Source organism: Eutrigla gurnardus (genome assembly GCF_963514095.1).
Source record: "Eutrigla gurnardus genome assembly, chromosome: 10".
Taxonomy (NCBI): Eukaryota; Metazoa; Chordata; class Actinopteri; order Perciformes; family Triglidae; genus Eutrigla; species Eutrigla gurnardus.
In genome coordinates, this window is record NC_139924.1 from 18,437,118 (window position 1) to 18,460,933 (window position 23,816).

At 41.9% G+C, this 23,816-nt stretch overlaps 1 protein-coding gene across 1 annotated transcript; it reads left to right on the forward strand.

Annotated features, from left to right (window-relative positions):
- The first annotated feature begins 18,991 nt into the window (after nucleotides 1-18,991).
- smtla (somatolactin alpha) lies at nucleotides 18,992-22,850 on the forward strand. The gene is made up of 5 exons (XM_084019628.1): nucleotides 18,992-19,009; nucleotides 19,210-19,400; nucleotides 20,739-20,852; nucleotides 22,092-22,271; nucleotides 22,351-22,850. The coding sequence occupies exons 1-5, from the start codon at nucleotides 18,994-18,996 to the stop codon at nucleotides 22,540-22,542; spliced, it is 693 nt and encodes a 230-aa protein (XP_083875754.1). The 5' UTR covers nucleotides 18,992-18,993; the 3' UTR covers nucleotides 22,543-22,850.
- Nucleotides 22,851-23,816: the final 966 nt, after the last annotated feature.

Consider the following 23,816-nt stretch of genomic DNA (forward strand, 5'->3'; position numbering starts at 1 on the left):
GCATAGTTTGCTCATATCCAACATAATTATATACAACTATGCAGGCGGATGAGCATTTACATATGTATTTCTTTTTTTTCGCTCAAGGGTGGTTTTTAGTCAGTGTTTCAGAAGATATCTACTATTAGAAGCAACGTTAAGCCCATTGACAAATTCCCAGCGCAAAAATATGACTAGTTCAATAGAAGGAGTGAGCAAACCCTCATTAAAATGTAAAAACTAAAATAGATCCAACAGCGTTAAAAAAAATTAACAAATGATCTGCTTTGTGAGGAGAGATTTACTGCACCATGTGTGTGGCCTGGTCAATTGGACATAATACAATTTTGGTTTCACATGAGGCACAAACAGCGATAACCTGGGTGAAGGTCGTGTGCTTGTTCATCCCGAACGCCTGCTTGGACAATGAATACAAAAAGTACATGTGATACGTTAAAACTAATGAAATCTAAGAGAAAATTTGTTTCACTAGAAACGTAAATGACAGGCTGTTCCTTGTTAGAGGTATCAGGACACAACATGCCTCGTAGAAATATTTATTGTCTTGTATTGTTTTCTCGTAATCTCATCTAATCATCCGTCTTGCTCATAAAGCCGTCTTCACATATCAATATTGGTTCCATTTGCTTCCATATAAAATCAAAGACAGCTATCTGTAGCCACTTCATTTGTTGGACCTTTTTTGATCCACTTTTTGTGAATCACCTGTGTGCCACCCTTATAATTCAAGTCATTTCTAACCAACAAAGACCAACAATGCCATACCATACCAACCATTTATCTTTCATGCTCTATTTTTCAGTCAATGGCAAAAACTGAATGGATACTCTGAACATACTACAGATATGGATATCTTCTTTTCAATCAAGGTCGAAGGCTTTTTGGCGCTCCAGTTGAATACATGTTAATGAGTGAATACAGACTAGAGCTGCTTGTGGAAGCTGCCATTTGATAGAATAACCCCCACATGTGCTATGATGATGTAATCCCCCTACACCATCCACATTAGTCTAAGTGCCTTGATCATCCATGTGCAAAACCTCTGGGAGAATAGGTTGGGAGGTGTCAGTGGCGAGGGTGTGGTGCCACGTTCCTGCTTGCATCATATGAAACCCACATTTCACAGCTGAGTAACCTGGTGGAGCGTAATGGGGGGGGGCTGGGGAAATGATGAAGTGACATGGCCAATAACTTTCATTATGTGTCTGTAACCTTGTCTCGTTCACTAATTAATTTTCCACTGGCGGTCATATGCCACTATGTGTTGGACCACAGAGGGAACACCCCACGTAATCTGTCCTCGGCGCTCGACGTGGCAGTGGTGGTATTGCCAGGAAGGTAGCAGAATAGCAAATATTGCTGATACTCCAGCCCTGAGGTGAAGTTTAGTGGTGGAGACCAATATATCTGTTTGCTTTTGCAGAGTCAGATTTGTCTATCCCTTCCCTCAGCTCCTTTTTATAGATCATAGCCTCTTGCCAGATGCAATCCGTCTTTCTTTCGCTCTCCCACATAGCTGTGAGCTGAGAGACGTTTTTCTTTCTGAAGTTCTGCATCTCTTAGTTTGACCACGTTGTGTAGGATCAGTGTATAAAATAATAGGTGCGCCTTCCAACTATTGATCCGCTTCCGTTGTTGCTACGTCAATATCTTAATAGTCTCGGGGGCTTGAAATTGCTTATCTAGCTGGCCTCCTATTGTTCATGACTGAAGCGGTCTTAATATGGGGGAAATAACTCTGAAGGATCATGGGAAAAAAGCTCAAGATGATCATATTTTGTACCAGTGAACACCACAAAGTGTGCTACAGTAAAACTAATCAATTAGCTTTTTTTATTTAATGATGCTGTGGGTTTATGCAAACCAGCTGCAATGAGAAATATCAGCAGAATGAATAATAGATCACAAGACTCATTCTGAACACAGGGTACCAGAGCAGAAAGCTTCCTATCGGTTCCTATCTTCATACCACTGGTACCAAACAGTGGGCTGCTAAGTGTTTAAAATGGAATTTCTGGAGCCCATTATAGCTTTATTGTATTTCTTATGTCATTATAACTTTTTTTCTCTTTCTTCGGAGCGTAATTAAACCTGGGACTCTAACTCTTGCCTTGTGCCTGCCAAATTCCTTCAACAACAACACAGTCAGCCCCATTTAAAGGAAGCCCATGGGGGTTGATGGAACGAGGGAGGAGGACAGGATTTTACCACCACCCAGTGGCCGCCTGTGAAACAAGGCTTTGTTTGTGGAATGGTTGTGAACTGCATTCCATAAAAATGTATAACCATGTATGCAAAATAAGGGGAGTCAGGTCCAATCACCCATTCCCCCCTCGTCTTAGATTTGCCCACAGAGGTAACACTGCCTTTACTTTTGAGAGAGCATCATCAGGAACAGTGAGGAGAATCGGACTGTGCTGAATAGAAGGAACTGTCTGCTTTGCCATTACCGTTTGTTACTTTCAGTGGCATTAGGGAAACAGCACAATGGCTCATAAGCCAAATGGTGTGGCATGAAACTGTCGTTAGAGAAACGATAGCGAGAAAAAGCCAATGGGCGATGGAAATGATAACGGAACAAAACGTCGCATCATAGCTGCCTGATGTGAATTGCATTTCTCCAGGGTGTATCATCATAACCAGTGCGCCCTAATAATGTATTATTTTTCTTTCAATTATATTTTATACATCGGAAGCAAACAAATCTAATTCCTGCGCCTTTACTAATGACACACGCTTTCTACAGCACGATTCCTTTTTGTTATCGGATCAGTTCTCATGAAGTGTCACTTCGCATCCGCTCGGCGCCCACAAACACTCTCCCTTTTAGCTTTTATGCGTTCCCTCATTGTTAATAATGTGTTTAGTATCTCTTTGCTATACATCCAACCATGTAATGGCATTGTGTTGAAACAACGCTGCATCCATTCCACTTCTTCTCCCACATCTATTTTTTCTTTCTTTCTATGAATAGATGCAAAGGGCAAAGGGGAACGCCACCTATCCCTGGACAGTGGCTGCGACCAAAGACACTGGCAGAAAGAAAGAGACTCCTTAACTATGGAGTTTCATTTTGGCATCGGGGCTCAGTATACCACAGAGAGCAGGGGAACACACTGATGATGAAGGAGAATGTCCTAGATTTTCAGAGAAAAGAAGGAGGCTGGGCACGGGGAAAAGAGATTAAAGGATATGTTTTGACAGCGGTAGCCTGTCCCAGACAAAGTCCTGCACCGCCACAATCGGGGGTCCATACTCTTTCTTCCTTTTTGCAAATTCATATTCAGTGGTGATACGGGATCAGGGTTAGGGTCACAGTCTTTAAAATTTAAGTAGCCAAGTTTTGCAGTTGATGTACTGAAAGTTGGCCGGTGACCACCAGACGAGGCACAGCTCTTTATATTTATGAGCCATTTTAAATGATACCCATCTAGCAAACAAACCAATCAGCCCTTGTTTCTTCATCCCTTCCCTCATTCCCCTCTGTCCCTCCGACTTTGTACTTAACTAACAAAATCCGTCCGGCTTTTTAGGCACGCACGGGCAAGCACACATCCTCATAAATCCTCTATAGCAGCCTCCCCTCTGCCCTCTATCTCTCCCACGCCAATCTCCAGCTAACCGCCTCCCCTCCTTCCTCCACATCACCCAAGGGTAGTCTCTCCCTTTTGTCTCTGCCGTTCCGTCAGTGAGGTATACCTCTTGCTCTCTGTAATAATAAGGCTCTCAAAGAGTAGTGGTACCGCTCTGGCAATTCATTATGGCCGGCCCTTGGTTCCAGAAAGATGACTTGTTGATGGCCGTTATGTGGTCAGACAGAGAAGGGAGGGAGGGAGAAAAGGGTAGCGGTGGGTAGGTCCATGCCAGGCAAACAGAGCCTTGGCTATTTCAAGGTTGTCATGCAGCCCGTGGACATATCCACACACGGCTGTCATCGCTCACACCTGTCCACATGATAAATCGTTATCACAGACTCTAACTGTCTATCAAAACAGAGACACGGACTCCAGACTGTGGCGAAAATAAAAGCACCATGACAGGATGGCATATTTGTTCTGTATTTAATTCTCTCACCCTCTCGCTCTCTCTCGACCATGCCTCAGGAAGGATGTCAGAGACAACGCCAACGGGAATCCTGTATAATTGTATGTTTGATGCGCTCACATTTTCCATTCAGTCGGACTGTTTTGATTGCCTCATGTAAAAAGGTCAAGTCGTATTTCTCTATAAATGTTGTTATGAAATAGTATACAGTGCATTCAGGGGTGTAGTATGAAGAGGAAGAGCACCCAGGGCAACTGGGTTCATCTGAGAAAAGAAATTGCTTCAAAGCCATACACATGGATCACTTGTGTATTATTTTTGTTCACAAATGTTTAAATCGGTGAGTCTGCAGTGTCATACACAGTCATTGTGCTGAGCTCTTGTTATTGTCCCATTTTATGTAGTTTGTATTGAGATACACTCCGTTCTGAATTTTTCTAACAAGCAAATTATATTTTGACATTATAGAAGCTAAAGAAAATGGTCCCCCAAACATATTTCCAAAACAGGCAACAGCACGATCTTCCTTTCTCTTTTGATGTTCTCTGTCCTTGGATGTGTTGATGTTTTTTAGGAGTTTTTTTCCCTCAGGTAATCAGGCAGTTGAAAAGTTGGTTGAAATATTATTTTTGAGATTTCATTTTTACTTTAAGACGATGTTGTGTACACTGTACTGTTTTTGAAATTAAATGAATTCCATGCACATCATGAAGGTGCTGGGCTATCAGTTGGGCACCACTATGTATTCATAGTCAATGTTTCGACGCTTGGATCTTCGTCAGGGTATTTAAACTACCTCCTGGCATATTCTGAGCTACCTAAACATGTATTTTAAGATATCCCTAAATTAGTCTACAACCTTCCTCCTAACGACAAATGTTGGTCAAATGTAACGTTAGGCTATACCTGAAAAATACGCTACTTTCCTCCAATCGCTGCATTCGAACCAGGATCAGCGTACATGACATTTCAGGAGGATTGGAGGGATGATTGTTTGTGCACCACCTCACCAATAAACTATGTCCTCTCTCCGGAAAAAAAATACATTTGTCAGACTCTTTTGTCTGTTAAAAGTGAGGGGGTGGGATTGTGTCAATTCCGGGTATTAAATTGAGGCATATTGGTCTGGGATCTGAATTGATAATTGGATGGATGTGCAGTTCAGGGTTATTAATTTGAGCTACAAAAGGTTTCAGATTAAGACATAATAAGCTTTCAGATAAAGAATGAATACAACATTCATTCCCTGTTTTTATGAGTTCACCAACAATCACTCAGTACAATATCTTCCATTTGCTTGTCTTACAGTGAATGCTGGCAATTATTTCCAGCCTTTGAAGTTTTTAAAATGTTAAATGCGAATAAAACTCATCCTATCTTAAAAACGGTGGGTTGTGGTCATTACTCTCGCCATCACTGGCTATTGGTATCTTAATGTCTTACAGGAATAAGCTGTGATTAAGGCATCCGAGTCCTGTTCTATACAACTAGGAAATCAACATTTTCATCTCAGACTCAAAGGAGAATGAAAGATTTTGACATCCGAGGTGACCTTTTGGTGTGAGCAGCCGTCTGAAGGTAATTTGGTCTTACATCAGTATGCTGAGCTGTGAGCGTGTGTCAGTTGTCATGTGTGCTCTGTGTGGTGCAGACCGGCACATTCGCCTCGGCTACTGCGCTAATTGAATCCACTCAGTGCACTCTCGGGGCATCTGACGAGCGAGAACGGCGAGTCGGAAAAGGGCGAGCAGGTTGCAAGGGGTTGGGAGGTGTGAGTGGCTCGGAAGGCATCTGACAAACACCCCTAACAAACACATTAATACACATATGTTCACCACAATCATCCTTTGATTCTGCTCACCCAGCGCCTGCCGTCACCGCTGCTCAAACCCTCAGGCGGCACCTGGGGCTAAAAGACTTTACTGGGCTCCGACTCTCAAGCACCAACCGTGGGCGGGGGAGCGGAATTGAAGATTAGGAAGGGGCACTGTGCATATGTGTGTGTGTGTGTGTGTGTGTGTGTGTGTGTGTGTGTGTGTGTGTTTTTGTGCAAGGGAAAGAAAGCAAAAGAAAAGAAGACAAACACATGCCGTCATCTGCCTTTTTTTTTTCTTTTAGGGTGCTCCAGGGACATCATAGATGCCATTAGACTGGGCCACATTCAGCAGACGATATGTGGAGAGACTGCAAAGCAACAGCACACAACGGCACAGACCTGAGTCAATCTGATCTGGCATGTTTAAGGATTTGGTTCAGATTCCCCTGGTGTTTAGAATATGAGGGACTTTAGCATGTCAGGTAAGTTGCTTTTCACTAAGAAACATCCACAAACATATACTGACTGCTTCTTACATGGGCTAAAAATATGACGGAAACGCTTAATGGAAAAGAACTTTGGTGTAGACCAACCGCAATCACAAAACACAGCTTAACCATATTATGTTAAAAGCCAATTAGCAGCCTGAGTGCGGCAAAGGATGTCTGACAAATAGACCATTAAAGTGACATCTTGGCCAATTATGTGTCTAAATTAAAGATGCATTTGGCATAAAAAAAAAGTAGGATTGCTATCAAAACATTTCTGTATGAGTAAGTCTTTCATATGAAAAAAAACTGTATCTGCAAAAAAAAAAAGAAAGTGTTCAAAAGTTAAAACAGAAGCTAAGACAAATTCAAATATTGTCGTATTTGTTGCGGTGTTTTCAGTGATGATAGTTTATCTTTCCTGTTTTTTTTTTTTTAAAGCTCAATATTTGAAGTACTCCAATAAATTTTATTGACAAATACTGTTTAACCCAGGCCTGGTATATATATATATACGATGAATACCGCACATTTAAACTGTACTGTATGATTCTGCAAGGCCATACAACATTAATAACAACCACATATTCCAGTGTTAATTTGTCCTAAGCAATTTACTGTTCACACATCGGCAGGCCATATTACAGCAGTAAACGGGGGAACCGTGTAGAGGAATGTATGTCAGCATTTACATTTGCATAGAACGCAAATATTATTCCGGCTTTACTCTTGAACCGCGAGGAAGAAAGAGAGGAAGTCCACGCCACATGTGAAGCGGGCAGGACGCGTGCGATGAAAGCATGCCGCACAAAAGGAAATGTCACATGAAGTGTTCCTAAAATAAAAAGGACTGAACTAATTATGCTCTGTTGTTGTTTATAAGACGCTGGCGCCTCCATCTTTTATTCATCAAGACGCTCGGCAGCTGGAGGTTCTCTGTCTTTCTCTCTCATGCTCACTCTCTCAAATCTCATTTTGTGCAGAACCCATTGAGCCGTGGAACTGCATTCCGAATCACAATGAACTTGTTTCTCCGCAGCAAAAGGGGAAAGGACGAAAGAGGTGAAAAAATGGCAAGAGTGAAGCTTTGGCATGGCAAACATATAAAAAGAGAGAGGGAGGGAGGGGGGGGTCCAAATGTCACCTGACAATCACACCTGGCTTCACAAAACAGGAAATAGATGGCTTGTTTGAGGTATTGAGGGCTGGCAACTAGTTCAGAGTCAGACAGCCTCAACCCTGTGGGCACTAGCATAATCCTTTCTGATACCCACAGAAACCGACACACGCTGACCAGACAAACGTGGCATTTTGGACCAGCAATACCTTTAAAACCACCTCAGTCCTTGATTTGGAAAGAAACTTCAGGAGGGACTGTGAATTAACTGAGTTAGTCATCCCTACTACAGACACTTTCCCTAAGGAAGGCCTCTTAATGTGAGATTCACATTATTTAATGGGGTATTTCACGCTCATCTCCTGAACTGACCAAAGTGTATAGTCTGGATATGCCTCATTAGGCAAACTGCAGGGTTTTCTCCCTGTGGATATATCGTACTCGCCTCTCTTCTTTTGGGATTCACAGACGTGTAAGATTTCTCCCGCTGCAGCCACGAGTTCCCTTTGGGAATAAATAGTGTCACCAGGGGATTTCAAGTCTGCGTGCTAACAAGACCCATCACAGTTTGACAGCCTTTAGTGAGGGAACACACCAGAATTCATATTGTAAGTGTGTGATGAAAACGAGATGTCCAAATGGAAACAAAACACTCCCTTTTCCAGGAATTGCTTTTGGCTGAGCAAGTGATTACGAAAAAAATAGCCAATTATGTTTTACTGAACATGATGTTTCCAGCACTAATAATAGGTCTACAGATGAACGATAGCAACATCATTTGATTTCTCTGATCCCTCCTCCGCTGGTACAAAAGGGTAATTTCAGTAGCAAGTCCCAAACGGGGTCTGTAGGTGAAATGGTAAAAGTGCAAGTTATTTTTGAGATGCCCACAAAACGAAAACAGTCTGGAACTCTCAGAGACCTTCAGAGTTGATATGATCCGTCTCTGAGCCGCCATCTGGCCTCGGCGTCTGTTAATGTAGGGGTTTTTTGCTCTGAGCTAGCCAACACGTGGATGGAGAGGAAGCAGATAGAGAGGAAAGCAGGAGGCAATGGAGAGAAACTTAAAGGTGAGAGCGGGGACGTGAAGGAGTGGAGGGAGAGAGATGCAGAAAAGAGACGGCGGGGGGGAGAAGACAAGTTAAATTAAGTGAGAGAAATGTGGGTAGGCACGGAGAGAATGAAGGAGGGAAAAAAAAGGAAAGGTAAAAGACTGAGCAAAAGAGACAGGAGTAGGAGAGAGTGCAGTGCACTCTTGGGGGGAACATGTACTTAGAATAAGGAGTAAAGCGAAGGAGCGGAGCTTTGGAGTACATGCGCCCCAGGGAGGTTGGTGTGAAGTACCTTTTGTCTTCCCACCATCAGGAGCGTCTTTGGAATAAACCTAGCCGAGCATTTCCTTTTTGTAAATCTCACTTTGAAGAAGGGCAACGCTAAAGCTTCTCCCACAGTGGCGATCGAGTGCAGTTGTACCTCGGCCCACGCGAAAATCCCTTCCTCAATAGCTGTGGGTGTGTAACAGTTTCATTTCCATTTCGGAGCACAGAGGAGATTGCTCACCGCCGAGACACATAACAGCAGCCTCACCTTGGTTGTGAGCCTGCATATGTTGTCCACAGCGATCGACAATGGCTGTGTGACCAATTTGATTTAAAGATTTATGCCTGCTTCCTTTATCCCCGACACTTGTCAAAAAAATATGACACGTGGCATCATGGGCAAGGTGGGAATGCGAGCTGCTGCCGCCGCTGCTCATTCCGCGCCATCGCCAAATCCCATGGGACGGAACAGACTCCGGAGCTAAACTCATCACCGCTGATCATCCTGATCTAGCTCTAATTGTTGTTTTTATGCACGCAGGTGTGCCGCGCCACAGGCCCCAGAGGGAAGGGGATCGTAAATGCAAGCGAGAAACACAAGTGCGGCTCCTGCTGCAAGCAAACCGAGGAGTGAGTGCATGATTGCGTTCGCAGGAGTGAGTGTTGCATGTTGCTGGAGGGAGATGGTAATTAAGCCCGGGGCAATGTGGTAATGGATCAGCCCAGAACTGTCATCTGCAACTCTCAAGTGCCCTGCCTCTGCTGGGCGAGTGGTTTTCCATCAACCCACAGAAAATCAAAGATGAGCAAATAAATGTGGACTTAAAACTTTTAGGTTGGTCAAATGGTGTCTGGTGTGGTGCAAAATCACGAAAAGGGGGGAGGGGAAAGCATCTTTATAATGGATGGATGTGGGTGAGGTCTGGTGGTAGTTATGAAGAGCAACCAATGAATGGGGGGGTTTATTCTAGCAACATTCTACAACAAAGCAGAAGTGACCTCACCGTAAACAAATCATAAAAGTAATTCTGTAAATGTAAGCACGTATTATTTATGTTCTAAAACATGCAGCATGATGTTTATGTACATTTCATTTGATCTAAATAATCCAAGAGAAACACAAGGATTTGGCAATTTCATTTCTTCTCTCACCCAGAAGTGGTTGCAGTTGCCTAAAGGCTCAATCAAATGCAAACACCCACCCACCTACACAGACACACTTCACACCAATTATAAACTAAAGTGCTAAAAACTAGAAATTAGCATTAAAAAGACTATACTATTTTCAGGATGCTGGCTGAGTCATTTTCAATTCCTCTTTGTGAGTAACAATAATTGAGTCGAGAAAAAAGAAGAAAGCTTTTGTTGTAGGCGTTGCTAGGAAAACGATAAAATTAGTGCATTCACTGAACAACTCATTTAAGTTTTCACTTTGCCTACTTTGACCAATAGGTAATATTTAATTACAGTAAAATCCATTAGTGATTTGCAAGTAAATGTCTTCTGTTCAATTAATTAAAAAGAAAATTAGTATTATGAAGCATATATTTCTCACATTATATTTGTCTTCTGCATGCAAAGGGTACAAAACAAATCATGCACACATGCTTGTCAGCATTAAATGCAAAGCCGCAAGCACACATTCAGGTGCACGGACCAGCACACACACACACACACACACACACACACACACACAATGACCCAATTGTGACAGTTATAAAGAGGTTTAAAATACAAATGTGTCGTTTTCCCAGATGCCCCGGGCCTGTTGATATTACACTACAAAATTGAGTGTCTCATTATATCTCATAAAAAAAGCCTTTTTTCTCCATTTCACGAAAGAATGATATAGCAATGGAACGAACCTGAGGCTAATCATCCGACTGTTTTTTTTTCCTTTGTTTTTTTAATGACTTTGCTCATATAAAATGATGTGATAATAATTCATCAACCCAGACAAATAAGGACAATTCAGCTGGTAGCTGTTGGTGACAGCTGACTGAACAAGTAACAAGTAGCTTTCTTGTTACTTTGAAGCCTGAAATAAAATATATATACATCATACTGTGTGTTTTAATTCCGCGAGTGGTTGCACATTGAAGAAAAGACTCAGAAAACTCACGTTTTAAATGTGTATTGTTGTAGCAGAACATCAGTGTTTGGCGTCTTGGCTCCGGCCTCATCACTCCCCATATATGATTACATAGAGATGATGGGTGGTGATGAGTAAATATGTTAAAGTGCAGCTCGAGTTGCCTGCCTGAACAAGCTCGCAGGCTTCACTCCACGAACTGGTGAGAAAAAGCCGGCATCGGCTGTTAGATGTGCTGCTGGAAAACTGCTTCCTTCTTGGTCAAACACTGAATCACACATTCAGTAATTATCATGCACTCCCACTCTTATCCATTCCACTCACTGTTACACACAGATTGTGCAAAAAAAAACTAAAAAACACGAGTGACACACACATTAAACACACTAATGAGGTGAGTAGTTTAAAAGCTGTTGTCTATTTTGAAGCCCCTTATTAAACCTCTTTGTTCTATAAAGAAGGATGGGGTGGTGGAACAAACAGGAGTTTTCAAACAAAAAAGGGTTTGTTCTATGCAAGCTGTAGTCCAGAGGGCATCTGTTATACGGGTGGAAATAAATAACCTTTGGTAAAAAGGTTAAAACATCATTTTCAAGGGAGGCCTGAAATACTGATGAATAACATGGGAATATGGTTTATTACAATCAGGGTGACTAAAATCCTTTATAGAGAGTTAAAAGTGTTCTGTTGCAGTGGTGCGGCACATCAGGAGGCCGAAGCACTGGAAGTACGGCATCAGTCAGTAACTAAAACTACTCACAAAATATGCCCCTTTTTCACCCAAAACACCCAAACTACTACCAGCGCCACAACAATCCATCCAAGCCTTTCCATCATCCAAGAAGGGAGCAATATATCCCAATTCAGGAGCTGCCAATCAACCATCGGCAAGCACGAGAAGGAGTGATTCATATAGTGTGGACTCTCCCCAATGTAATGTGTGAAGGGAAACATTGGGCGTTCACTCTTGCAGGCATGGATACAGCCCAGACAGACGTAGCATGCAATCACAGCCTCGACATGTAGAGGAAATCTCTCTCCAACCACAAAGGTGTTTTCCTTGAATGCATTGTTCAGAACAACAAAAAGAAAACTTTTTCCACCGTATGAATACAATAAGTTTGACACAGATAATAAATTGAGTGACTGTGCACTGTGCATTTCAAGGACTTGCGGAGAGAGAATGACAGCTACAAAGACATCATTGTAGGTTGTCCCAGGAACAAAAAGCAGGTTCAAGCAGCAGCGACTTCAAGGTTTCAAGACTGGGTTTATAAGATGATGTGCATTGAACAATTGTGAATGTGTGAAACGGCCTAGTGCAGACAAAAAGCACCCATCAGTGTGTCCAGACAAGCCTTGGTGCAAAGTTGAAGGAAATCAGAATGGGGGTATAATGTATGATTACCCATTTGAATTACTCATACGAATATTGCAGCACTTTTTAGTCAGATGGAGTTTAATGCAATGGAAATCGCTTCTTTTCCTGTAAAAAACAAAACAAATGTACTGTCGTATTTGGATTCCAAACAATATGTGTTATTATTTCAGCTTTAAGATATAAATACATATTCTCCTTGTTGAGTTATTCATCTCATTTTATGTACCAACTCCCCCCCCCCCCCAAAGATGGACTGCTTTCAAATTAAAACAACATCCTATATGCCAGACATGATATTATATGGGGAGTTGTTTCTGCAAATAGAAACAGCAGTTCAGCGCCAGTCAAGTTCTCCACTTCATATATTTTCAAAGTCACTTTGGTGAACGCAATTCTCGCCTTAGATTCCCAGCAACAGAAATTGTCACCGAATCCAAAATAGCGTCTGTGCCCATGAGTGATTACACCTAGTAGGTGAAAATGAAAAAGCAAAACAAAAAAAAAGTGTAATGTTTGAACTGTTGCTAATTGCTATCTCACAGAAGAAGCATGAGGGTGTGGGAAAAGTAGTATACGCTTGTTAATACTGCATTGTTGGGGTACGTATTTTAAGATAACATTATTTAACTTCCAAAACTTTTTCTACATAGATTGTATTTTCTACAAAATGTAAAATCCTGTAAAATTGCAGCGCACGTTATGAGGACATTAAGAGAAAAAAGTTTTTTTCTAATGATCATTCTACAGTTTTGTCAGTGTAACGACTCGCTGGGGAGAGAAGCCAAAGATGTGTCTGCGGCTTTGGAAGCTAAATATTCCACTTGACATCTGACGTGATAAGAAATAGGTGCAGCGCCACCTTCTCAATCAGCTGCCGTCGAAGATGAGGAGGAGGCTCAGTCAACAAACCCACAGGGTGACATGGAGACAGTGTATGGCTCCTGTCGCCATGACACCAGACAAAAAGCAGTTTGAGGAATCTATCCTAGGAGATTGCGGAGAGACAGCTACATGTGCTCGAGTACTGGATTGAACCTGAGCAATATGGGGTGAAGAAATAGAATATTTGCAAGTCATTATCAGACAAATGCAACAGAAAAGAAGCCACTTTGTTATATATATAAAAAAAAAGCTGTGCAATGATCTGATGAAAACAACTGTTTGCATTTGAACATCTGGTATAAGATAGAATTGTTGTCAAATGTAAATGCACAATTAGAGATGTGAGTGTACATGCAAGATGAGAATGGGAGTGATGGGCTGTTGCTGTGGAAATGCAAACTCCTTCTAATATCAAGTAGGCACGTCCTCATTTGCAGCTTGGCTTTAAATAGCTTTTATAGACTTGTTGGATTTTTAATTGTTCTTATAATTTAACTCATACATTTATTTGCTCAAATGGGGCTGCACGGTGGTGTAGTGGGTAGCACTGTCGCCTCACAGCAAGAGGGTCCCGGGTTCGATCCCCGGGTCGGCCCCGGGTTCCGTCTGTGTGGAGTTTGCATGTTCTCCCCTAAGCGTGGGTTCTCTCCGGGTTCTCCGGCTTCCTCCCACAGTCCAAAGACATGCATGATGGGGATAGGTAAATTGATGACTCTAAATTGCCCGTAGGTGTGAATGTGAGCGTGAATGGTTGTTTGTCTCTACATGTCGGCCCTGTGATAGACTGGCGACCTGTCCAGGGTGAACCCTGCCTTCGCCCAATGACAGCTGGGATCGGCTCCAGCCCCCCCGTGACCCTGAATACAGGATAAGCGGTAGAAAATGGATGGATGGATGGATGGATTTATTTGCTCAATAGGTTTCCATCGGTGTCACGGAAGTGCTAGCAAATGCCGATCCAGACATTTCCTACCCTTGTCTAAGCTTTTGGTGGAGGTGCATTTTGTTTGCATGTTAGCCCTGTCTTTTTGTGTTCATTTTTGATTGTTTTAATTCTTTATTTTGGTATGAAGAATCCTTGTTGAGCTGTATTAGTGTTTTATGTGGCTTTTTAATCCAACTGTGTCTGTTTCATTCCCCCTGTCATTAACGCCAGGCTTTTACTTGCATAGCTGGAGATTCGATATCGCAGGTCCACCGCTGGTGCTGGGACCTCTCTGTCTCATGTATCCCTCTTCTAATTTAAAATCACTGCATGCCTAAATACTTCCTCAGTAGGCACCTTTGTGTGTGTTTGCACCCTTCGTTTGCTATGTGTGTGGTTAGTATTCATCATCAGCACAGGTGAGCGGGTGCTGTGATCGCCTCTGCCCTCCAGTGGCTCACATGTTGGACAGTCGGTACTGTGTAGTGTCATAACCCGGCTCAAGGCAATGACATAAACATCCGAGAGGCAGAGCAAGGTCCAATCAAATAACATTTATTTAAATAAGGTAACGTAACAGAACCCGTAAGGAATGAGGTGTGGATGTCAGTGGCATCAGTGGTGTACCTGTGGATGGAATGAGCATGTGTGGTGTGAGGTGTGGTGAGGTGCAATACAATGAAAGAAAAGCAAGCAAAAGCCCAAAACGCCCGGATGCTGGCTAAGGAGGAGGTGAAAAGGAAGAGAGCGTCCGCGTGGCCACTGGCAGCTCTTAACCCCGGCGGAGCACAGGCCCAGGTGCTCACGATTAGCAATCAGCTGCAGAGGAAGAAGGACAACAGGTTATGATGTCATCAACACACTACAGAGTCAACAGAGGGCAGCAGGGGGAGGACAGGAAGAAAGATAGGAGCAGACCCAGGCCGTCCACAGTAGGAACATATCAGTTCCTTTAATTCCTCAATGATAAGGACGAATGTTATTGATGAACCAACAATGAAAATAATCAAACTCATGGATTAGAGTTGTGCGTCTACCCCTCCTCTCGGGGGAAGACTTTGTGAAACAGAGTCACTTAAACCCCCACAGGAAGAAACTCAACAGACCTATAAGGGTAATATCAAACAGATCTCCTGATGACGTTAAACTCCTGCTGACCCAGTGGTCAGGAACATTGGACTTAAACACTAAACAACTAGGCCCCGTCATAATGTCCCCTCTTTCCATGGCATTAAAGGAGGAAAACCTTCATCGCAAGAAGACGTTAGGACTTCATCAAACACTGTTCCAGGTTTACCAGCCGTAAAGTATAAAAAGATAACACTTTATCTCTACCTCCCCCGTTCCCCCCTTCCTGCTGACCTGCTGACATGCAGAGAAGAGGTCAGAGTGGATCCTCAAGGATGAGCTATATGTTCAACATTAGTTTAAAACCCTCCATAATAATCATTAAGGAATTATAAGCATACTGGCAAACGTCCCATCTTTCAACTCTATCAAAAATATTTAGTTCAAAATGATTTGTACAGAGAAATGTTTACAGTTAATGTTTCATTCGTTTTGACCTATCATTCTGTGTGAGACTATGCAATGTGTTATAAGGAGCCAAATTTGATGAGGGCGAGATTGTGTGTGATCAGCATATTATATACAATTAGGGAATCACATTACAAGTAGTTCTATTGTAGGCCCTCCTGGACCGGCCCCATCTTGAGATCCAGTTCAACTAAAATCACACCCCCTGTGTGTAGCATAAAAACTACACACAGGGAGTGTTTCCAATAGCTCGTCGAGTAGAGTTGGACAGGGGGGTTGAGGTCAAAGCTCACGCTTGGCTGGCTTCCCCTCCCCTTTGCTTCATTTTGTTTTCTTTCTTTTCGCCGTTAATTCTTCTTTTTGCATTTTTCAGGTATCGCTGCTATCAGTAACATTTTTACTCTTAACAAGTACCTACGAAGAACACTAAGTATTACGAGTAAGCTAAAGAATTAGTTATCCAAGAATCAACGTCACAGGACCGGTCGCTTCCTAGCAGCAGCAACCCAAGGCTGAGACGGACCAGACGAACAGCTACGAAACCACCGCAGAGCGGCGCTCACGGTCCTGAACCATCACTCGACAGACGGCACCTGCAAACTGCAGTGCCCTAATTCACCGACAGGAAGAGTGACTGCTTGGGGTTCCGAGGAAAAGAGACCACGCTGCATAACGTAAGACAGAAACAGTCTGCATTCATTTTGTTGACCAGAGTTGAACGAATGGTGAAACTAATTAATACTATTCTCTAATATTGTATATGCGTTGAGGCATTATGCTATATTACTAGGGGTGGCTGTGGCTCAGAGGTAGAGAGAGTTGTCCTTCAATCAGCAGATTGGTGGTTTGAATCCTGGCCACCTCCTGCTAGTTTTAAAGTCGCAAATGTGCAAGTTTATTACAATGCTAACATGGGGCATTTATGCTAGCTAACTTCCTATGAATAACAATCAACAGCCATCACCCTAAGGACCTTAGCAAAACGTTGTCACATGTTGGGATGGATTAATTACAAAGATAAAAGCGACATTCATGGGTTGTTAGCGTCGTAATAAACTAGCAAATTTGCAACTTTTTTTGCCACGCTGCCATAGATATGTATTAAACTGTAGAGTTTGACTAGTTATTGAGTGTTTATGGTAAACTTGCAATTTATTACAGTAATAATAAAAAATAAACAAATTCTCAGTATGTTTCCTCCAAATTGACCTTTTAAATAAATGTTGCTTTTGAACTCAAGAACCAGGTCTCTGTGCCTCTTTTTTTATTATTACTGCATTAGATTAACACAAGAATTTGTTTAAATCTACATGGTGTAATTCGCTAACACCAGATGTTTGCCATTAACAAGTGAAAACTACCACGAGCACTAACTGCCCGATCAATAAACACCCATTTAGCCCCATACATTATGGACAATTTCATCACTTTTGTTATTTACGCTTTGCGTGGGGGTGATGGTGAGAATCAGATATAGAAACGAGGTTAATACAATTAGCCATCAGGATAATGACGTTGAGATTGTTTCATCCTAAGAGGTTGAGAAGTATCATAATAATATACAATAGGCCTACTATTAAATTAGAGAACATCTTTCATCAACGAAATACACTGCAAAGGAAGGGAACACTTAAATCAGACATCAGATCTACATGAACAAATTATTCAAGCTGAAAATCTTTACTGATATAATATATAGTTTGTTGAGAACAAAATGGCGGTCAACAAACAACAAACAACTGTCAATGGATACCAAAATCATCAACCCATTCAGGACAGGATTCACAATCGTACTGAGGTACTGAGCTGGAGTCCCTATGTGCAACCTGATTTGCAGTCACTGCCTCATGCTACAAGTAGTGACAAGGACACTAGCAGAACACAAAAGAAGAGAAGAATCAGTCAGGAAAGATAAGGAGAGAGCAATTTATATTGGTTACCTCAGATGTGAATTTACACAAGAAATTAGGCAAAACCTGCTAAGACTCAACAACCTTTTGTGGCCGAGTGAGATTTGTGCAAAAAAATCCTCGAGTCCTCTCACATTCATTGGGATGTATTGTGAATTTTACCAACAGACATTCCCTCTAAATATAATAGGATAGATCAAGATGTTCTTCAGAGAGGTGTACCCACATTTTGAGGATCTGCTGAGTCAGCAAGGAGGCGGGGAAGGAAAAGGCGGAGGAGGAAAAGGTTACGTGAAGAGAACATTGTTTCATTATGGAAAAGGTTGACATACGTGACAGGAGCAGTCCAGGTGTCTGGAAGATGCATAGTGGAAGTCATCTTTTCAGCATCACAACACCTGTCAGGTATCACCTTCTGATCCCCTGTCTGCCCTTAGCTTATCCTTAAACATGCGAGGAGACAAACACTTGAGCCTCTCGAATGTTGTCCCTCACGTCTTGGTTTGTTCCACGTAGGAGAAGAAAATCTCATTTCAGGATACGGCCTATTTTAGTATCCTTATTTATTGTAATTGTTTGATTACATCTTTGTGCTGCAAACTGAACAATAACAGAGCATTTCATTCAATCATATATGTATGAGGCAGAACTTGATGAATAAACGGATGGATTTATTACCAGACAACTCATCCTGGGTAATCTTCTAATTTGATTACACTTACACAAGTAGTGATTAAATAAGCAGTGCAGCAGGAAGAAAAATGGAGTGTTTAATGGAGTCTGTTTCAAGCAGGCACGGATTTCTAAACAGTCATTGCAATTGGGGAACTATAGCTCCGGGGTTGAGCTATTCTCACACACCCGTGGTTTTCTGAGCAGAATGGAATATGAATGTCAACATTTGGGGAAAAAAAGAAGATTTAAAATGTTTTGTTAGATCTCCCAATCTCATCCATTCGGCCCCCTTTTTTTGTTATTGTGTCTATTACAGTTCTACGCTGTCTTTTCTGCAGCCTTCTCTGCCGTGCATGTTTAAATCTACGTACCTCAGCTGAAAGGAGGGATTTTTCCATTTTTTTGTTGATAAATCTAATCAGTCTCAGACTGCATTCTTGGATTATTGGCCAACGTTGTAAGGATGCTGGGTGGAATAGAAATATACAAAACATTTATTTGGATGTCTTTCCTTTTTTCTTTTTTTTAATCGGCTGATACACATTTCAACTTGCCAAATATATTTGGAATAACACCCAGTTCGTAACTTGAAATGAGGAACAATGGCCTAGCACCCCTGACGATAGTGACCATCTTGGTATTATGCATTAGAGAAGAAATGCAAGTACTTTGGGAAGACCGGTATCTTTTTACAAGAACCTACGCACGTCCAACAAACTCCTTTTCCCTTTATTCATGGCCTGGTCAGGCTTTATAAATGAAGTCAGCGCGGCAGAAAGGCCAAGAAGGTTTCTAGACAACTGACAGAATGCACTTGGTGACAGGTAATGCATCACACTTGAAGACAGAGAGTTTTGTAATAACACTGGCAGATATAAATGATATTCTTTATGAAATTGATAAGAAGAATGCAGCAATACTACAGCAAACAATGATGGCATTAGGTTTATATTGTTCTGATTCTGGTTTTGTGCTTGTTTGCGTATTTGTTTCATCTGAGTGTGTTTGTGTGTGTGTGCTTCAGTCATGCAGCGGGGTGTATGGGCCGTGTTGCTCTGGCCCAGTCTGCTTACCCTAAGCTTCCCACTAGACTGTAGGGAAGAGCAAGGTAGCCTCTCCGGCTGCCCCTCCATCTCCCAAGAGAAACTTCTAGACCGAGTCATCCAGCATGCTGAGCTCATCTACCGCGTCTCAGAAGAGTCATGTACTTTGTATGTGAGTAATACAGATCCACTAACCCCAAATTAATCTTTGCACTTGCACTGTGTGGGGAAAAAGCATGTTTGGCAGAGCCGTGAGTATCCATGGGCTTTTGCAGTGTGCTATAAAGGCACATATTTAGCGTGTGCATAGCCTCAGGGGAAGCTGAATCACCAACTCACACCGAACATTACATCACAATAGAGGTTGATTCTACCTGAAAAGACAGGACTCGACTGCAAGAAACCAGCGGTATTCTTATCTGCTCAAGTTGGAAGTGAGTTAACTTCATAAAGTATTTGATGAAATGTGGAATAAGCACTTTGAAAAGCAACGCTGTAAGGCAAAGGCTAAAGTGAAAGCAATGCATTTTTTTACTGCAATTTCTTTTGATATAGAATTAAAAAAGAAATTATAAAATTGAGGCATCCAAAGATAAATGAGATTCTGTTGTTTTCTCACATGTCAATACTGAAAAAGTAATTAAAAAGACATCGCTCATCATTTAGAGCAGTAAGCTGCATTTCCCAAGCTATGTTATTTTTAATCATCAAATCTGGCAACACTTGGAATGAGTTCTACAAAGAGACGTAAAATTACTTTCTGTTTTTTTTTTTTTTTTTCACCCACAACATATGCCGGACCAAAAGCACAGTTAGATTCTCTGTGTTATTTGCCTTTGATTCTGACATGATCATCGCCTCGCTGCCAGGCTTCAAAGTCATTTTGTATCCTCCTCTGAACCAAAGATTTTTTATTGAGAAAGCAGGCGTACAGTGGAGTCTTACGAATGTGATAATGATATAGCGGCGAGAGCACAGGTTTCGCAGCCTATTGAATCCCCTCCACTCTGCAGCTGATCCAAAATGGTCTTTGAAATGAGATGATGTAGGACTTGTTACTGAGAGGACGCTGCATGAGGTCTACAGATGAGAATACGCTGGGGAACAAGATGCCTCTCCAGCAGCCGAGACTGGCGAGGCTTTTTGCCATTGTTTTCTTGCCTTTTTGTTGCGTCCTTGAGATTCTGTAACAAATCAAGAAAACAAAATGAAATCAACCTATTATTTTTATGGAGACATTTTGGGGGGGTTAGGAGAACTAATGCAACCAATTCAACATATTTGCCAAAAATCAACAGGGTTTCAAATACAAACAGACCGGGATACTGCTGCTTATGACTGCTGCTGCTTTGTTTTAATATGCAAAGTAAACTGAACTGAAAGCAGAAGCTTTTCTGAAATCTACATGCTGGACCTTAATGAGGGGAAATACATGGCTCAGCCAAAGTATTGTAACATTTTATTCTGTTTTGTTTTGTTTTGTTTTTTCCCCCAATATGCATGTCCGTAGGAGGAGATGTTCATCCCGTTGCCACTGCAGCTCCAGAGGAACGAAGCTGGCTATGCATGCATCACCAAAGCCTTACCCATCCCCAGCTCCAAAAATGAAATCCAGCAGATATCTGTAAGTACATGTCTGCTGATCACCATGAATTGTTTTATTCCCTTTGCCGGGGCTTTGATCTTAATCTGTTAACAGTGGCAGTATGTGTGTGTGTGTGTGTGTGTGTGTGTGTGTGTGTGTGTGTGTGTGGGCACCTCTGCTTTTATGTGCCAGTGCATAGCTGTGTGTGTCTGTGTTCCTTGTCTCAGCAAATAAAATAGGAATAGAGGTTCTATGGATTTGTGTTTGCGTGTCTGTTTGTCTCCGTGCGTCTGAGTGAAGTGAATCATTCTCGTGCACGTGCATACGTGCGTGCAGGTGTTTGGGTGGCAGGCTGTTTTTGCATGCACAGGTCTGCAAACAAATCACTTTGAAGCTGCTCAGCCAAAGCATTCTTTATAAATAACGACGCCAAAGTGAGCCTCCCCTCCTCATAATGCTTTCCCCCGTCAGCCCCTGAACGATGGGCTGTTTGCACTAATTACAATAAAAGGTCCTCGAATCTCATAAATGTACTTGCCAGCATTTTTTTTTTTTTTTTTTTTGTCCGTGCCTAGTGAGGTTTTGACTCCCGTCCAATGAGGCACAACCTTTTAGGCCAAATGTCAACGTGATCAGTGGTGTGGAAACTAGATGGAGCCACTTAGCGAAAAAGACTGATGTGAAATGTAATCTGGCGAATGGGAAGTTCAACAATAATCCTCCTTCAACGCACAAAGGCCAAGCATTTATATGGCAAAGCAGTATATTTAAAGATTAAATGTTAGCGATACTGAAGGTGCTGGTTGAAAGTTATGTCATCAACATAATAGTAAGTGTGATCGTTGAAGCTGCATATACTGTCATACATCCCCCTACCCTTTCTGCTGAAATATTGCCTTCGCCACGGTTTAATGGCCGTTGGCATGGTGGTCATTTTCTCTTGCTTTAGTCTCCTCTGCTTGGGGGAATTGCAGCACGCTCATCTGCTTTATCCATGACATTTGAACCCACTGTTGTTGGATGTTTTGTAGTGAGTCAGCCCTTTCATCAAAACCCAGGCTATTATGGAGGTGTTTTTTTTCCTTTTTTTTTGTTCATTACTATCTTACAATAATAGTGAAGGTCATACATCTGCTATTCATTTAAGACATAAATGTTCCAACAAAGAGACTAGAGAAAAGTCTGTCCTGCTGTAGCTCTGTCCTCCTTTGTAGCGTAATTACTTTTATGTTTGTCTAAAGGCAACTTTCTCGTTCTTTCATCTCTCCACGTGTGCAGGACGAATGGTTGCTCCACTCCGTGCTGATGCTTGTCCAGTCGTGGATCGAGCCTCTGGTCTACCTGCAGACCTCGCTGGATCGCTACGACACCGCTCCCAACATGCTGCTCAACAAGACCAAGTGGGTGTCTGAGAAGCTGATCAGTCTGGAGCAAGGGGTGGTGGTCCTCATCAAGAAGGTGGGTCGGATCCCACTTCTGACACTTTTCCTCCTTGCATTTTTTTCTGTATTTCTGAATATTTCCTTCATGTTTGCAGATGTTGGATGATGGCATTTTGACCATAAACCACAGCGACCAAGGCCTCTTCCAGTATGAGCACCCAGAGATGCTGGAGTCGGTGATGAGAGACTATACCTTACTCAACTGCTTCAAGAAAGACGCCCACAAGATGGAGACTTTCCTCAAGCTCCTCAAGTGTCGACAAACTGACAAATACAACTGTCTATAGGACATTAATTGCAGCTTATAACAAAGCCGCAAATACATTCCTGAGGTTAGTAGCCGTGCACTCATAGATATGACCATGCCTCAGGCGATGATTCAGCCATGCTTTCAGTTCAGTACATTCTTTATTGATTGTTTTTGGAACACTTTCACATAAAACTAAGAAGGTGTAATGGTATGCCCTTTCCCCCAACACACTGCATTTTATATTTCCCTGCTCAGTTGTTATTTTAACCTGGCAAAGGCAACAGAGGGCAAACTCCCAAAAGAATATGTGCGTGTCGAGCTGTCAAAAAAATCTGCATATCCCGCCATTGATTTCCATTTCCTTTGTTCTTAACCGGAGTTTGTATTCCTCACCGGTTCCTGCATTGTTTTGATTTACTAAAGGCCCCCAGAGTATTCAGTGAGGGTTTCACTTCTGCATTAGTGGAATGAAACATTTTCACTGGAGATGGGAGTCAAACTGAGAGCAATCACTACTTAAAATAAATAAATAAATAAATAAAATACACATTTGGATGGTGCAAAAGATTGTGAGGGAGACAGTGAGGGAAAACAAGCAACAGCTAAAATGAGAGTTAAAACTTATTTGGAGTTTTTTGTTCCACACAGGTTTAGATTTGCAAAGTGCTCATGAAAAGAATATGGATTATGTTTGATGCCCAAATGTGCCAAAGTTTTTATTATTTACTTTAAATGATGATGGGATATGCCATTTACATTTTAATTGTCGGATTTTATCACTCTGTAATGCAGAATGCAAACACATATTTTTTTGTACTCCCATTCGTGTAAGTACAAAAATCCCAATGTGATGTAAAAACCTTTAGAATGAACCGCAGATGTTTTAATGTGCTAATAAAGCAGAGAAAAAGAACATTGGTTTTGATATGATTTATTCTTGAGTGAGTGAGGGAGTGAGTGAGTGAGTGCTTGAGTGAGTGAGTGAGTGAGTGAGTGAGTGAGTGAGTGAGTGAGTGAGTGAGTGAGTGAGTGCACGTCTTTCAAACTTGCGATTAAATAAATGTTGGTGAAGTTTCTCTTGTGGAGTTTAAATTAGCAACTTCCATGTCCTCAATTCCTCCCTTTCCACCCCCAAACACAAGAGGGCAGTAGTGCTCTTTCACAAGGGTTATCTTAATCACTATATTATGTAGTCAAACTGCCATGCATGCTATGGCATGTTGCATTTGTAAATGCTAAATTGCACTGGATCAGTTCGAAGGCAATACAGTTTTCAGCATATTTTTAGTTTATTTGTGTAGAAGGCAACCA